Source organism: Ovis aries, chromosome 22, assembly GCF_016772045.2.
Source record: "Ovis aries strain OAR_USU_Benz2616 breed Rambouillet chromosome 22, ARS-UI_Ramb_v3.0, whole genome shotgun sequence".
NCBI classification, from domain to species: Eukaryota; Metazoa; Chordata; class Mammalia; order Artiodactyla; family Bovidae; genus Ovis; species Ovis aries.
The window spans coordinates 35,193,064-35,210,004 of NC_056075.1; the positions used below are offsets into that span (position 1 = coordinate 35,193,064).

The 16,941-nt window shown below is 35.5% G+C and overlaps 1 protein-coding gene across 1 annotated transcript in view; it reads left to right on the forward strand.

Annotated features, from left to right (window-relative positions):
* ATRNL1 (attractin like 1) overlaps positions 1-16,941 on the forward strand; it is an 802,972-nt gene that overhangs the window by 104,827 nt on the left and 681,204 nt on the right. Inside the window, exon 9 of the mRNA XM_012102986.5 lies at positions 5,965-6,148. Coding sequence (XP_011958376.3) covers positions 5,965-6,148 — 184 coding nt within the window. The remainder of the gene's footprint in view (positions 1-5,964; positions 6,149-16,941) is intronic.

Genomic DNA, 16,941 nt, shown 5'->3' on the forward strand with positions numbered 1-16,941 from the left:
AAAACAAAATTCATTCATATACAAATAACATATCAATCATAAGCAAATACTTTTTCTGAAATGACGTATTTTGTTACTTTAAATGTTTATTGAGACAAAAATGGATCTTTTACTATGTGCACATTTCCAAATGCAAAAATAATAATAAAGTGAGAATGTAATCATAATTAATTTTACATTTCAAGTTAATCACCTATATCTGAGCAAAATTATTTTCTTAATTTTTCATCTGAAACTACCGTATCACCATTTCTTATTTGAACTGCTGGTGACTAAACCTGCAGAGATTCTGCAGGGGTATTTAGTAACTCACTTTGGTGTCAGACCTGTGTCATAGCTCTTACACTTTTAGTTTTTTAAAATATGTAATGAGTAGTTGAGTGCAATAGTGTATTTCATGATGAACTTTCCATTGCTAGTAGGGTGATATATTTTTTCCCATTTAAATTTTAATTTGAGAAAGTTGTAAATTCACATACACTTGTAAAAAGAAACAGAGTGATCCTGTATATCCTTTATGCAGTTTTCCTTGGTGGTAAACATCTTGCAAAAATATAATACAGAATCACAACCTGGATATTAACATTGATACGATCTGCTGATATTGTTCCGATTTCTCCCGTGTCATTTAGAAGCTCATTTGCATGTGCATGTATGTAGTGTGTATAGATGTGTGTGTGTATTTAGTTCTGGGCAGTTTTCTTGCATGTTGTCTCATGTGTCTACCACTGCAGTGTCTGTCAACACAAGAATCCTTCACATTAGCTTTTTTAGACCACACCTACTTCCGGTTCAGTGGTAAAGAAGCCTCTTGCAGCCCAGGAAATGCGGGTTTGATCCCTGAGTCGGGAAGATTCCCTGGAGAAGGAAATGGCACCCCACTCCAGTATTCTTGTCTGGAAAATCCCATGGACAGAGGAACCTGGCGGGCTACAGTCCTTGGGGTTGCAATACAACTGAGTGACTAAACATCAACAACATCATCTCCCTGATGCCTTTATTCCTTTCCCATCCCATCCCAACCCTTGACAAGCGCTGATCTGTTCTTTGTGTAATCTTACAATTTTAAGAATGTCATAGGTGGATCATTTCATCTAAGGGAACTTTGGTGTGTTAGTGCCTAAGTCTGCTATTTTATTATTTTTGTTTCCTGTTTCTTGTGCCTCTGTTTCTCTTCACTTGTTAGCCATGGGTTAACAAGTTTTAGAATTCAGTCTTGATTTATTTATAGTGTTTGTGAGTGTATTTCTCTGTATGCTTTTCTTAGAGATTGCTCTGGGTATTAAAATATATGTAAGTGACTTGTCTGTCTACTAGTATCAACATTTTACCACATCAAGTGAAACGTGGAAACTTTGCTTTCATTTACATCCCTCACTTTACCTACTTCTAAATATCATTGGCGTGAGTGTCAGATGACGTTATACTTTTTGTTTCCTTCATCAGATATTATTTGTAAGCCTCAAAGAGGAGAGTTTATTGTGTGTAGTCATATATCTGCTTTATTTGTTGTTCTTTCCTGATGTGATCATTTCATTTGTCTGAAGAATTTTCTTAAGCCAGTCTTTAAGGGGAGGCCACAGATTTCAAAGTATTTTAGTTTAGTTTTTTTTTTTTTAACCAAAATTTTTTTTGGACTGTGTCACATGGCACATATGATCTTAGTTCCCCGACCAGAAATTGAACCCACAGCACCTGCAGTGGAGACATTGAAGTGCTGAGTCTTAACTACTGAACTGCCGGGAAAGTCTGTATATTTATGTCTTATACACAATTTGGATGTTTTCAGCCACGATTTTTAAAAATAGCTGTTTCAGCTCTGTTCTTTTTTCTCTTCTTCTGGGATTCCAGTGGAATAAATGTTGGACCAATTGTTACTGTCCCAAAGGTTTCTTAGACTGTTGATTTTTTTTTTTTTTTTTAGTTTATTTTCTCTGGTGTTCAGATTGGGTAAATTTTACTGCTGTATCCTCAATTTTACTGATTCTATCTGTCATCTCTACTACTGAGTCTGTCCAGTTAACTCCTATTTGTTACTGTATTTTCTTTTCTTCCTTTCCTCACTCCTTCCCTCCCTCCCTTCCTTCTTTCCTTCCTTTGTCTCTTCACTGTTTTTCTCTTTTTTTTTTTCCTGAGATTTGTTGTTTCAAGAGAACTTATAGTTGCTTGCTGTATCATGGCTGCTTTAAAATTCTTGTTAGGTAATTTCAGCATCTCAGAGTTAGTGTCACTTGACTGATGTGGTTCCCAACATGACAAGTGATTTTTGTTTGTTTGTTTGTTAGTATCTTGGACATTTTGGCTTTTATATTGGGAGTCTTTGAGTCTTACTTAAATCTTATATTTTAGCAGGTTGGTCACTCTGTTTAGGTTTAGCATTAAGATCTTGTGGTGGGATCTTCTTTTGCAATCTCAGGCCTTTAGGGAAAGTGGACCTCTTCCCCGTCTGCTCACTGTAAGCAATGTTTGGTGAATCCCTCTTGCTGGTGCTCCTGGTGTCACCCGGGATTATCCCTGCGGGTTCCTCTTCAATTTGCGGAAGGAATAAGCCTGCCTGAGTTGCTTTTTATTGCTGGGTTATGGGTTGAGAAATGCTGGGCTGACTGGCCTTCTTCTGTTGGGTTGGAGGCAGTGAGCTATCCGTCCTATCGTCTTGCAGGTCCTAAGAGTCAGCGTTCCTCCTTACACCTTTCATATTTCTCCTGTGGTTGTCTTTGGGACTGTTCACTGGGTTTGTTAGTGGGAAGGAGAGGGAGAAATTAGTCTACACCAACTTTTAAACATTTGATGTGTTAATTTTTTAAACTCTAAATTTCCTTAGTTGTAAAGAAAGGATAGCAATAGTAAACTTTCAAAGCTTTAATATTATCAAATGAACTAGTGAGATACTCCCTGAGACATAATATATACTCTATAGATAATGATGCTATAGCTGATTGCCAGGTTGCTTATTGCATCATTATTTTTAAGAACAAACAGAAACACTAATGAGTCACTATGTAGGATTATTTAAATAAGTTATCATCGATACAATAGAATTTAGCTAATGAAAGTGAAAGTAATAAATGGGATGTGAAAAGATGCCCCAGATGTTTTGTTAAGTGAAAATATAGTTGTAAAATCACATGATTTTTTGGTATAAATATTTATAGGTATCTATGTACATGTAAGTCACATGTATTTGTCTTGTCTATTGTAATAAAATATTCAGAACTGTAGTTTCAAAATATTCTGAACCTAACAATTTGTGAAAAATACCTCTGGATAGTGGGCTAGAGGAGAAGGTAACATTCACTGTTGCATTATATACCTCTTTATTGCCACAATATTTTTTGATAAGAAGTAGTTTTATCTTTTATTAAAAAGAGAATGAATAAAAACATGAAAACCTTCAATCTGGTGCTACACACACACACACACACACACACATATAGCTTTAATAAGTAGTTGAAGAATATTAAAAGAATGCCCATTAGTTACAAGAATACTCTGAAATTTCTTTAAATATATCTAGTTTTCTCTGAGTAAAATTGGCTTTAACAAATCCTTCTGATACTTCTTTTATGACTTTTTATGATTGATGAAGTATATTCTTTACTACATTAAAATTGTGTGAATGTGAAGAATTTTTAAGCATCACTTTTGTTTTCTGTTACTTGCTTTGAGTATTTCAATGAGCTCTCTAGAATGCCAAAGTTTAGGTGACAAAGTTAGAGGGAAGATGCAAGTGTGATATGATTGGATATTTAAAAACTAATAACAGATTTCTGTATGGTTGCTCTTTATAATCTAAATTCCTTTAAGGTCAAAAGATATGTATTTTTTCATTTGCATATTCTTAAAAGCATGCCTTGCATATGATTAGAATTTGTTTCTATTTGCTATAGAAATGAGAGTTCCTCCTAGATGTGTCAGGTAGAATGGGACTTAAAATAGGGAGTTAATTACAGTAGTACTAGAGACACCAAAATGAGGGAATGAGTCAGAAATCTGTAGCTGCTGCATACCCAGGCTGGAACTTAGGACCACATTTGTAACTGAGCTGCTTACTGTAGATGCCACTGCTGCCACTGAGCAAGGGCTGCGCCTGCTTCTGCTGCTGTAAAACCACCACTGCCATTGCCCAGTAGTCACCTACCTGTTCCTATTGCTGGAGAAGAAAGGAAGTAGAGTGTCTTTCTTCCATTTGCCTTCTGTTCTCTCCCAAGTACTTTCATTCCTGGAAACTGATGGTAACACAGCTGTCAAATGAGTCTTGGAAATTTAATTTTTAGGTTTTATCAGTAATACGAAGGACTCTTAGAAGGGATAGTGAAACTCATAACCAAGAGATAAAAGACTAGCACAGTGCTAAAAACTCTTAAGACAAGAGTTTTATCTTTTTAGTCTTTGTAATGTCAGTGACTACCTCAGTTCAGTTCAGTTCAGTTGCTCAGTTGTGTCCGACTCTTCGCAATCCCATGAATCGCAGCATGCCAGGCCTCCCTGTCCATCACCAACTCCCGGAGTTCACTCAGACTCACATCCATCGAGTCAGTGATGCCATCCGACCATCTCATCCTCTGTCGTCCCCTTCTCCTCCTGCCCCCAATCCCTCCCAGCATCAGAGTCTTTTCCAATGAGTCAGCTCTTTGCATGAGGTGGTCAAAGTACTGGAGTTTCAGCTTTAGCATCATTCCTTCCAAAGAAATCCCAGGGCTGATCTCCTTCAGAATGGACTTGTTGGATCTCCTTGCAGTCCAAGGGACTCTCAAGAGTCTTCTCCAACACCACAGTTCAAAAGCATCAATTCTTCGGCGCTCAGCCTTCTTCACAATCCAACTCTCACATCCATTATTGACTACTGTAAAAACCATAGCCTTGACTAGACGGATCTCAGTCGGCAGAGTAATGTCTCTGCTTTTCAATATGCTATCTAGGTTGCCATAACTTTTCTTCCAAGGAGTAAGCGTCTTTTAATTTCATGGCTGCAATCACCATCTGCAGTGATTTTGGAGCCCCCCAAAATAAAGTCTGACATGTTTCCCCATCTATTTCCCATGAAGTGATGGGACTCGATGCCATGATCTTTGTTTTCTGAATGTTGAGCTTTAAGCCAACTTTTTCACTCTCCTCTTTCACTTTCATCAAGAGACTTTTTAGTTCCTTTTCACTTTCTGCCATAAGGGTGGTGTCATCTGCATCTCTGAGGTTATTGATATTTCTCCCAGCAATCTTGATTCCAGCTTGTGTTTCTTCCAGTCCAGCGTTTCTTATGATGTACTCTGCATATAAGTTAAATAAGCAGGGTGACAATATACAGCCTTGACGTACTCCTCTTCCTATTTGGAACCAGTCTGTTGGTCCATGTCCAGTTCTAACTGTTGCTTCCTGACCTGCATACAGATTTCTCAAGAGGCAGGTCAGGTGGTCTGGTATTCCCATCTCTTTCAGAATTCTCCACAGTTTATTGTGATCCACACAAAGGCTTTGGCATAGTCAATAAAGCAGAAATAGATGTTTTTCTGGAACTCTCTTGCTTTTTCCATGATCCATCGGATGTTGGCAATTTGATCTCTGGTGATTCACGTATTGATGAAGCCTGGCTTGGACTACCTCAGCCTGTAACATAATAACCTCTCATAAACTTTTATTGAATCTTTCTTTTTTCAGGGCTATTTACAGATACAGAGATATATGTGAGAATAAGGTTTAGTTTTTTCTTGCACATACAAAAAATTAGATATTTTTGATATTTCAAAGTTTAATTAAAATCTACAAAGAGACCAGTTTTACTCACCTTTGGTCTTTAGCACCAACATAGTAACTAGCACATATTTAATACTTTTTAAAACAATTAAATTATTATTAGATATACTTTACTCATAAAATGTGGTATTAGAATGAACTTGTTGGTAGTTTGGTAGTATATTAGTTTTTTAAAAATACTATTTAAGTTCACATTTTATCTTCTTTCTCTTATAGCATCAAACACTTGGCTTGTTCCGGAAACTAAAGGAGCTATTGTTCAAGGGGGATATGGCCATACCAGTGTGTATGATGAAATAACAAAGTCCATTTATGTTCATGGAGGCTATAAAGCATTGCCAGGCAACAAATATGGATTGGTAGATGACCTTTATAAGTATGAAGTTAACCCAAAGACTTGGTGAGTAGATTGGGCTTTAGTATGATGGGAAAATTGGGCACTGTTCTATTTTATATTTGTATAATAGTGGTGTGTATTAGATATTTTCAAGGAGGTATTCTTGACTTTTTTCCATCTTTATTTTGACTAATGATATTCCTATTATGTAGCAGAGGCACTACATAATACATCTTCTATGTAGCCATCTTTACTGTAAATGATTGGCTTTATAGTGTTTTCCAGTCCTGTGGATAGTCTTGTTCTGTATCACTCATAAGCGCTGATACTATGTGCAGTTCAGAAGAGCAGTTTTCTTACCAATATATCTTTGAGTTTTGACATTATCTGTACTGGGATTTGTTCTTCTTTACACTCATATTTTATTGTCAGTTGTAAATTTTGAAAGCATTTCTTCAGTTTCATCATCTAATTTTCTGTGAAATACAAAGCTGTGACATTTAGGTAAATTTTCTTTTATTGTTGTTATAAATAATACTACAGTATATATCTTGAACCAGTCATTTTACATAAGCAAGCATTTCTCTAGGGTGCATCTCTAGAAGTTAAATTGCTGTATCTGAGGATATTCACATCCTCAACTTTAAGGCACATTTAGCAAGCCTAATTGCCTTTCGAGTCACTGTGATAACACACCACTTCCTCCAGCAGGGCATGAGTGTTCTTGTTTCTTCATAGTCCCACCAATACTTGATAATTATGAGAATATTTTCCTTTTGCCAGTGCAATGGATATGAATATTATCTGACTGATATTTTAATGTGCATATCCTGATTGATATAGTGAATAAGCATATTTTTATGTGTTCATTTGCACTTGTGTTTCTGTTTAGTGAATTGCTTATTCACAGCCATCATTTTTTCTTTGTGTTTTAAATATTAATTTTTCATTTATTGATTTTCTGTGTATATGAGTTTGATTGACCAATATGCTATTTTTTATGTAAAGTTTTTATTATATTTGGGAAAATTTCAGCAATTATTTCTTTTTAAAAGTTTTTGTTGAAAATAATTGATTTACAGTGGTGTGTTAGTTTTAAGTGTACAGCAAAGTGAAGATATATTCACTCTTTTTTTAGATTCTTTTTGTTGTACTCATTTTCTTTTCTAAGATCTGGAAAGTGACCAGTTTTTTGTTCTAAGATACTAAACATTCTTTTAAACTTACATGAAATTAACTATATGTTTAAATGAAATAGTTTTACACTGAATTGTGATTTGTTTTATCCCCATTCACTTTTACACATATATTCTAATTTTTGCTTTACTTGAAAAAAAAAGAAAGACAGAATTAAAGAAAATGAAGACTTTTCCTTTGAGTAGCTTTGCTAATTTAATTTTTTTTTTAGCTTAAATAAAATGTAATATTATATTTTAGTAGATAGGCTACTTTGCTGAACTTTTAGAAAATGTGTATTTGGAGAATTAGTTTTCAGTGGTGAAGTTGATTATTCTGTGCTATAATTTCCACTTAGAAAAATTAGAAATTACCTCTTTTTAAGGCATAAGAGAACTATAAAGACGGTAAGAATATGTTGTTCAAGATTTAGGAAAGGTAAATGACAAAGGAGGTATGACTGGCATTTTGTACAACTGTTGTTCTTGAGACAATTGTGAATCCTGAAAACTTCCTGAGAAACTGAGCAGAACTTTTGTTAATCAATATGGAGGACCAAATTGTATTTCTAGGTGTGCTAAGGAAGAGAGGTTTTTATTACACACTTAATGATGTAGTCTGGTCCCTGAAGTTCTAAACCTAAAAGAGTTTAGAAAGATAAGCTTATCTTTGAAACATCATGCTCTTTGATTGGATTATGGTGAACTTCCCATGGCCTAAATTGGTGACAGAGCAAAAGTAAATCCTCTCTTGAGTAAAATAGTATCATACAGAGGCTCAAATTAGTTCATTTACAATATATGTTGCAAAACAAAAAATAGCATTGGAGAAGGAAATGGAAACCCACTCCAGTGTTCTTGCCTGGAGAATCCCAGGGAACGGGGAGCCTGGTGGGCTGCCATCTCTGGGTCGCACAGAGTCGGACACAACTGAAGTGACTTAGCAGCAGCAGCAAAAAAAAGAAAAGCCATGAAAAAAACCCCAGCCTTTTGAAATATACCAATAGGATAATGGTGGTTTCATAAAGAAACTATAAAATAATTAGGATTTTATGATCAAGGAATTAAAGGTAGGAAAATATTGACAGACAACTGGAAACATACTAACTTGATTACTAAATAATCAAGTAGAAGTTATAGAATTGGAAAATTGATTATTTACAAATTCTTTGGATATGTTTAACAGCAAATTAGACATAGCTGAGGGGGAGACTAGTGAAACAGAAGATAGGTCATATTGAAATAAAGAAAGACAAAGAATGAAAAATAAAAGAGGGAAAGAAATATGAGGAACATGTGGAAATATTGTAACATGCATGTGATTGAAGTCCAGAAGAGGATTGATAAAATAATGTAGAGCAGTATTTGAAGTCTCAAAGGCCTGAGAATTTCAAAAGTGACAAAAGATGTCCACCTACAAATTGAGGAAATTCTATGAGTATGAAGGGGTGAATACAAAGAAACATACACTTAGAAATATCATTGTAAAACTGATGAAAACCCAAATGGAATGAGAAAAGCCGCCAGAGGGGGAAAAGACATATTCTCTTTAAAGGAGCAACACTAAGACTGACAAATGATATTTTTTAAATTGGAAAAATGGAATCTAGAAGGCATGGTGTCTTCAAATGGCTGAAGGAAGATAATCATCTGTGCAAAATTACCCAGCGGAAAACCCTGAAAAAATGAAAGCAAAGAATAGACTTTTCAGAAAAACAAGAATAGAATTTGACAATAGCAGATTTGTAATACAGAAAATACTGAATAAATAAAGAAAATTCTATTGAAGTAGAAGAAAAATAATCCTGGATACTGGAGGGAATAGAGAAATGGAAAGGGTAAATCTAAGTGATTATTTATTGTAAAATAGTATAATGGTGATTATAAAAAAGCCCTCTATGTCCAACAAGTGAATACAGGGAAAAATGAGAAGACTACTTAATGCATTTGGAAGAAAACAAGAAAGGAACGGAAAGGGAGCAAAGTAAAATTGGGACAAATATAAAGGAAGATGGTTTAATGGTAATTGCTTCTCTGGTGGTTCAGAGGCTCGGGTTTGATCCCTGGGTTGGAAAGGTGCCCTGGAGAAGGAAATGGCAACCCACTCTAGTACTCTTGCCTGGAAAATTCAATGGACAGAGGAGCCTGGTAGGCTACAGCCCAGTGGGGTTGCAAAGAGTCGGACACGACTGAGCGACTTCACTTTCACTTTCATAATGGTAATAGAGGCTTAAATATATCAAAATTTAAACGTTTGTTAATAGCAGCACATAACTCAGGAAGAAGGGTAAATGATGTTCAGTGTTTCTAAGGTCTTCGTATTATATGGGAATTAAATTAGAAAACTAATTTAAAGTAGACATAATTAGTTAAGGATTTATATTGTAATCATTAGGTAACAAAAAAGCATTCTGTGTCCAACAAGTGAATGCAGGGAAGAATGAGAAGATTACTTAATGCATTTGGAAGAAAACAAGAAAAGATTGGAAAGGGAACAAAGTAAAATTGGGACAAATACAAAGGAAGATGGTTTAATTAACTCCAAGTAAGTCATAATTACACTAAAGTAAATATTCCAGTTACACTAAATGTAAGAGACTAAATATTCCAATCAAAAGCTAAAGATTTTTACACTGGGTATAAAAATTAAAGCCTAGCCATATGCTTCTTAGAAAATATACAAAAAGTATAAAGGTATTTAGAGCAATTGAAAGTAAAGGGTGGAAGAAAGGTACATATTATGCAATCACGAAACAAAAGAATATTGGTATAATTGTACTCAGTTCAGTTCAGTCGCTCAGTCGCTCCTGACAATTTGCGACACCATGAACCGCAGCATACCAGGCCTCCCTGTCCATCACCAACTCCTGAAGTCCACCCAGACCCATGTCCATCGAGTTGGTGATGCCATCCAACCATCTCATCCTCTGTTGTCCCCTTCTCCTCCTGCCCTCAAATCTTTCCCAGCATGAGGGTCTTTTCAAATGAGTCAGCTCTTCGCATCAGGTGGCCAAAGTATTGGAGTTTCAGCTTCAACATCAGTCCTTCCAATGAACACCCAGGACTGATCTCCTTTAGGATGGACTGGTTGGATCTCCTTGCAGTCCAAGGGACTCTCAAGAGTCTTCTCCAACACCACAGTTCAAAAGCATCAGTGCTCAGCCTTCTTCACAGTCCAATTCTTACATCCATACACGACCACAGGAAAAACCACAGCCTTGACTAGATGGACCTTGGTCAGCAAAGTAATGTCTCTGCTTTTGAAAAATACTATCTAGTTTGGTCATAACTTTTCTTCCAAGGAGTAAGCGTCTTTTAATTTCATGGTTGCAATCACCATCTGCAGTGATTTTGGAGCCCCCCAAAATTAAGTCTGACGCTGTTTCCACTGTTTCCCCATCTATTTCCCATCAAGTGATGGGACTGGATGCCATGATCTTCGTTTTCTGAATGTTGAGCTTTAAGCCAACTTTTTCACTCGCCTCTTTCGCTTTCATCAAGAGGCTTTTTAGTTCTTCTTCACTTTCTGCCATAAGGGTGGTGTCATTTGCATATCTGAGGTTATTGATATTTCTCCCGGCAATCTTGATTCCAGCTTGTGTTTCTTCCAGTCCAGCGTTTCTCATGATGTACTCTGCATATAAGTTAAATAAGCAGGGTGACGATATGCAGTCTTGACGCACTCCTTTTCCTATATGGAACCAGTCTATTGTTCCATGTCCAGTTCTAACTGTTGCTTCCTGCTCTGCATACAGATTTCTCAAGAGGCAGGTCAGGTGGTCTGGTATGCCAGTCTCTTTCAGAATTTTCCACTATCAGACCATTAAGAATTTAAGTCAGGCATATGCCTGGAAAATATAATAGTTCTGAATTTAAATGTACCTTATAACTCTATGTTAAGCAAAGCAAAACTGACAGAAAATGGGACAAATCATAGTATTATTTTTTAAACCCAGTTATTTTGGTGACTCATAGTACATGAAGATTAAAAACCAGTAAAGATAGAAAAGATTTGAAAAGCTCAATTTTGGAGTTATAATTTTGGAGTTTTTTGGTATATGAGTGCATGTTATCTTATGACTGCAGAATATATGTTGTTCTCAAGTACTCAGGGAACATTTTTCTAAAATTTACCATATACTGAGTTTTAATGCAAGTCTAAAGAAATTTAAAAAGAGTAAAATCATACGAAGTAATTAACCACAGTGAAATAAATAAAAAGTAACTAGGAAAGGGTGTCTGTAATTAATAAACTCCTTAAAATTGGTTAACTAAATTATGCAGAAAATTAGAACACTTTTGTACTGAATAATAGCACAAGGTGATTATGATGCTGCCAAATAAAGACATTTATAACTTTAAATGCATTTATTAGAAAATATTTAAAAAAACCTGAACATCAGTGGTCTAAGCTTAACCCATGAACAGCCATGAAATTAAAAGACGCTTACTCCTTGGAAGAAAAGTTATGACCAACCTAGACAGCATATTGAAAAGCAGAGACATTACTTTGCCAACAAAGGTCCGTCTAGTCAAGGCTATGGTTTTTCCTGTGGTCATGTATGGATGTGAGAGTTGGACTGTGAAGAAAGGTGAGTGCCGAAGAATTGATGCTTTTGAACTGTGGTGTTGGAGAAAACTATTGAGAGTCCCTTGGACTGCAAGGTAATCCAACCAGTCCATTCTGAAGGAGATCAGCCCTGGGATTTCTTTGGAAGGAGTGATGCTGAAGCTGAAACTCCAGTACTTTGGCCACCTCATGCGAAGAGTTGACTCATTGGAAAAGACTCTGATGCTGGGAGGGATTGAGGGCAGGAGGAGAAGGGGATGACCCAGGATGAGATGGCTGGATGGCATTACTGACTCGATGGACGAGTCTGAGTGAACTCTGGGAGTTGGTGATGGACAGGGAGGCCTGGTGTGCTGCGATTCATGGGGTTGCAAAGAGTCGGACACGACTGAGCGACTGAATTGAACTGAACTGAGCTGAAGCATAACCTCAAGAAGTCAGAAAATAAGCAACAGATTAATCTCAAAGAAAGAATAAAATAAGTAAAGGTAGAGTAAGACAATAGGAGATAGAGCACAAGTTAGTGTGAAATAGAAAATAAATGTGTAATAGAGATACAGCCACCAAAAATCAGGAAAGTTGGTTTTTTGTGGAGATAGATCCCTACCCAGATTTAGAAACAGAGATCACAGTTGGCCTTCTATATGTGTGGATTCAGCCAATCATGGATTGAAGATATTAAAAAAAAGTTCAAAAAAGCCAACAGAGCTTGACTTTGTCATGCACCAGCAACTACTTGCATAGCATTTACATTGTGTTTACAGCAGTTTACATAGCGTTTACACCGTATTAGGTGTTATAAGTAATCTAGAAATGACCTAGATTATGCAGGAGGATGTGTATAGGTTATATGCCATTTTATGTAAGGCTCTTGAACATCTGTGGATTTTGGAATTGGCGAGGCTTCTCGAACCAATTTCCCACAGACACTCAGGGATGACTGTATACTCAAATAACCAATTTTCAGAATGAAAATGGACATTATGGACATTATAGACATTAAATGATAATAAATGAACATGATAAGCAACTGTATGAGAGTAACTTTAAAAAAATTAAATGAGCCATGTCAAGTATCTAGAAAAATGAAACTTACTAGAATTGATGCATGAAGAGACAGAAAATTGGAATAATCTTATAACAAAAAGTAGAGTCTATGCTTGAAATCCTCTTCCGTTAAAGAAACAGACACAAAGCAAGACAAAATAAAACCCCAAACTCTCTAGGCTCAGATAACTTTATTCGTGAATGTGCCCAGATATTTAAGAAGTACGTATTTAAGAAATAACACCAATCATTCACAAACTTTCAGAGAACAGAAATAATTATTTTGCAGTTTTATGCAGTAGCAAAACCTTGAGACAAAAATATGAAAAAGATTTTACAGCTAAGGAAATTATAGTGTTATCTTTTTCATTAAAATAGATAGAAAAATCAGGTGAATCCAGCAATTTATGGAAACAATAGTACATTATTTGGGTTCACTTTAAGAATAAAAAATTAAATAAAATTTCATAAAAGAATAATTAACACATTAAAAGAATAAAGAAACAGACATATTTTTCTCAAACAATACATAGGATGTTTAGATAAAATTTAACTTATATTCATGAAGAACCTCTAATGCAGTAGGAATAGAAGTAAACTATTTATGTATTAAAAAAAAGCTTTATTGCAAACATTAGAGTGTATTGTTGAAAAATTTCCCTTTAAAGTTAGGAATGAATAAGAGTGGTTACTATCACTGTTTCTATTCACCATTGTATTGGAATATCCAGACAGTGCAATAATACAATTAAAGTAAAAGGGAATAACAGAATATAAAAGATACATAGGTAATAGTTTGCTTGACATAAGATCAATATAAGGAAAATATAGTTCTATATATCAAGAACAGTTGGAAAATGATAATTTAAAATTCATATAAGATCAGGATGTCAAAAACCTGAGAAGTAAATGTCATGACATATATGCAGGATCTTTACATAAAAAACTCAAAACCTTGTGAGAAATTGAAGGCATAAATAAGTGGAAGATACAGTGTTGGCCAAAAAGTTCGTTTGGGCTTTTCCATAAGATCCTACTGAAAAACCTCAGCGAACTTTTTGGTCAACCCAATGTGTTATGATAATTAATGGAAATACTCAGTATTGTAGAGATATCTATTCTGTCCTAATTGATCTTTAGATTTAATATAATCCCAAAACACAGTTGCAGAAGGTAATACTTTCTTTTGGAAATTGACATGCCTATTTTAAAATTTATATGAAAATTCAAAGGATCAATCATAGCTAAAACTAGCTTTTAGAAGAACAAAGCTGAAAGTCTTCTCTTCTAGATCTCATGAATGTGAAGCTACAGTAATTAAGTATTGCTGCAAAGATAGGGACATAAAGCATTGAAGCAAATAGGAGTTCCCAGATAGACCTACACATTTATCGGAACTTTATAACATGGGGCTTTCCCGATGGCTCAGTGGGTAAAGAATCTTCCTGGGGTGCAGGAGATTCTGGAGGCGTGGGTTCAGTCCCTGGGTCAGGAAGATACCCTGGAGGAGAAAACAATGACCCACTCCAGTATTCTTGCCTGAAAAATTCCATGGACAGAGGGAATTGGAGGGTCGTAAAGAGCTGGACACGACTAAGCACGTAAGTACAGACACAGAGTATAACACAGTTGGCACTAGACAGTTGTTTTTTCAATAAGTGATTCTGGGTCAGTGGTTATACAATTGAAATAAATGAATATGGGGCCCTGTTTTACATCTCATACACAAAAAATAGTTTCAGATCAATGTAAATCTAGGTGTAGAGTACAAATAATAAATATTGTAGAAGATAACAGATAAATGTCTTTGTTTTTATTGGTAAAGAAAGACTTTAAAAATAGAATTTAAACAGTATTCTCAATGAAGGAAAAATGATAAACTGAACTATATATGTGTAAAAATATCACTAAGAAACTGAAAAGGCAAACTGCAGTGTAGATGCTGATAGTACATAAAGTCAACAAAGGTCCCTTTTCCTGAATATATAGAGAAGTACTACAAGTCAGCAAGAAAATGTCAGACAACTCAGTAGGAAATGGGGAAGCGACTTGAACAAAAATATATCCAAATGACCAAAACACATATTAAAAGCTGCTCAACCTCCATTACCACAAGGTAATTTAAGATAACATTCAGATACCACTACACATCTACCTAAACGGTTAAAATTTATAAGGTTGTTTATCCAAGTGTGTATAAACTGGTAGAAGCATTCTGAAAAACCTGATGACTGTTTCTGCTAAATTTGAATGCATTCATACACATATGTAATATATGATCCTATGAAATAGTTTTCTAGCTATATATTCAACTAATGTATTATAAATATACTATATACTATATACAAATATAGTATACAAATATATATAAATATTGTGGGCTTCCCTGGTGGCTCAGAGGGTAAAGAATCCTCCTGCGATGTGGGAGACCTGGGTTCGATCCCTGGGTTGGAAAGATTCCCTTGGAGAAGGGAAATGGCTACCCATTCCAGTATTCTGGCCTGAGAATTCCATGGACAGAGGAGCCTGGCGGGCTACAGTCCACGGCGTTGCAAACAGCTGGATACAACTGAGTGACCCTCAATTTTTCATAAATACAGTGTATATAAATATAGTATACAAAAGTGAAAGTGAAGTCTCTCAGTACACAGACGCTTTACTGTCTGAGCCACCAGGGGAGTTCTCATAGTATACAAATACACTATATTTCAGACACTCATGCAGAGAAATTGTCGAGGATAAACAGCACCAATAGCACTTTCATCAGTATTTTGTAGAATACTGTTAACTAATAACATATTTGTGAAATCGTCTTGTATCACTTTTCCAAAACCTCTGAAAGTTGTGTTTTTAGAGAAGTCCAAAATCTTGATAGTTCAATAAAGTAGCTTTGAATTGTTCAGTCGCTCAGTTGTGTCTGACTCTTTGTGACCCTATTGACTGGAGCCTGCCAAGCTTCCCTGTCCATCACTGTCTCCAAGAGTTTTCTCAAACTCATGTCCATTGAGTTAGCTTTGAATACTTTAATGTAAAAATAACTCTCATTATATCAAATTTAAGAAGCTATGAAAAATCATTTCATGTAACCAGATTAACATCATTATGAAAACATATTTCAAGTATATGTGATTTCAGAGATTTTTTTGAGATTTTAATATAGTACCACAGAAGCATTATCTAAAACATCCTGTATTTGTAGAAATTCTCATTTCTCAAAAATGATTCCTTTTGTTTTTTTTTTTTTTTTTTTAGTTTTTTAAATTTTAAAATCTTTAATTCTTACATGCTTTCCCAGACATCCCCAAGCATGCTGCATCCTGCGTCCGACATAGACTGGCGATTCATTTCACATGATAGTATACATGTTAGAATGTCATTCTCCCCTGAGTCCAAAAGTCCGTTATACACATCTGTGTCATTGCCATCTTCCTAAATTCCATATATATGTGTTAGTATACTGTATTGGTGTTTTTCTTTCTGGCTTACTTCACTCTGTATAATCGGCTCCAGTTTCATCCATCTCATCAGAACTGATTCAAATGAATTCTTTTTAACGGCTGAGTAATACTCCATTGTGTATATGTACCACAGCTTTCTTATCCATTCATCTGCTGATGGACATCTAGGTTGTTTCCATGTCCTGGCTATTATAAACAGTGCTGAATCTCCACACTGTTCTCCAGAGTGGCTGTACTAGTTTGCATTCCCACCAACAGTGTAGGAGGTTTTTTGATTTGCATTTCTCTAATAATGAGTGATGTTGAGCATCTTTTCATGTGTTTGTTAGCCATCCGTATGTCTTCTTTGGAGAAATGTCTATTTAGTTCTTTGGCCCATTTTTTGATTGGGTCGTTTATTTTCTGGAATTGAGCTGCATAAGTTGCTTGTATATTTTTGAGATGAGTTGTTTGTCAGTTGCTTCATTTGCTATTATTTTCTCCCATTCAGAAGGCTGTCTTTTCACCTTGCTTATATTTTCCTTTGTTGTGCAGAAGCTTTTAATTTTGGGAGGTGGATCATAGAGGATCCTGCTGTGATTTATGTCTGAGAGTGTTTTGCCTATG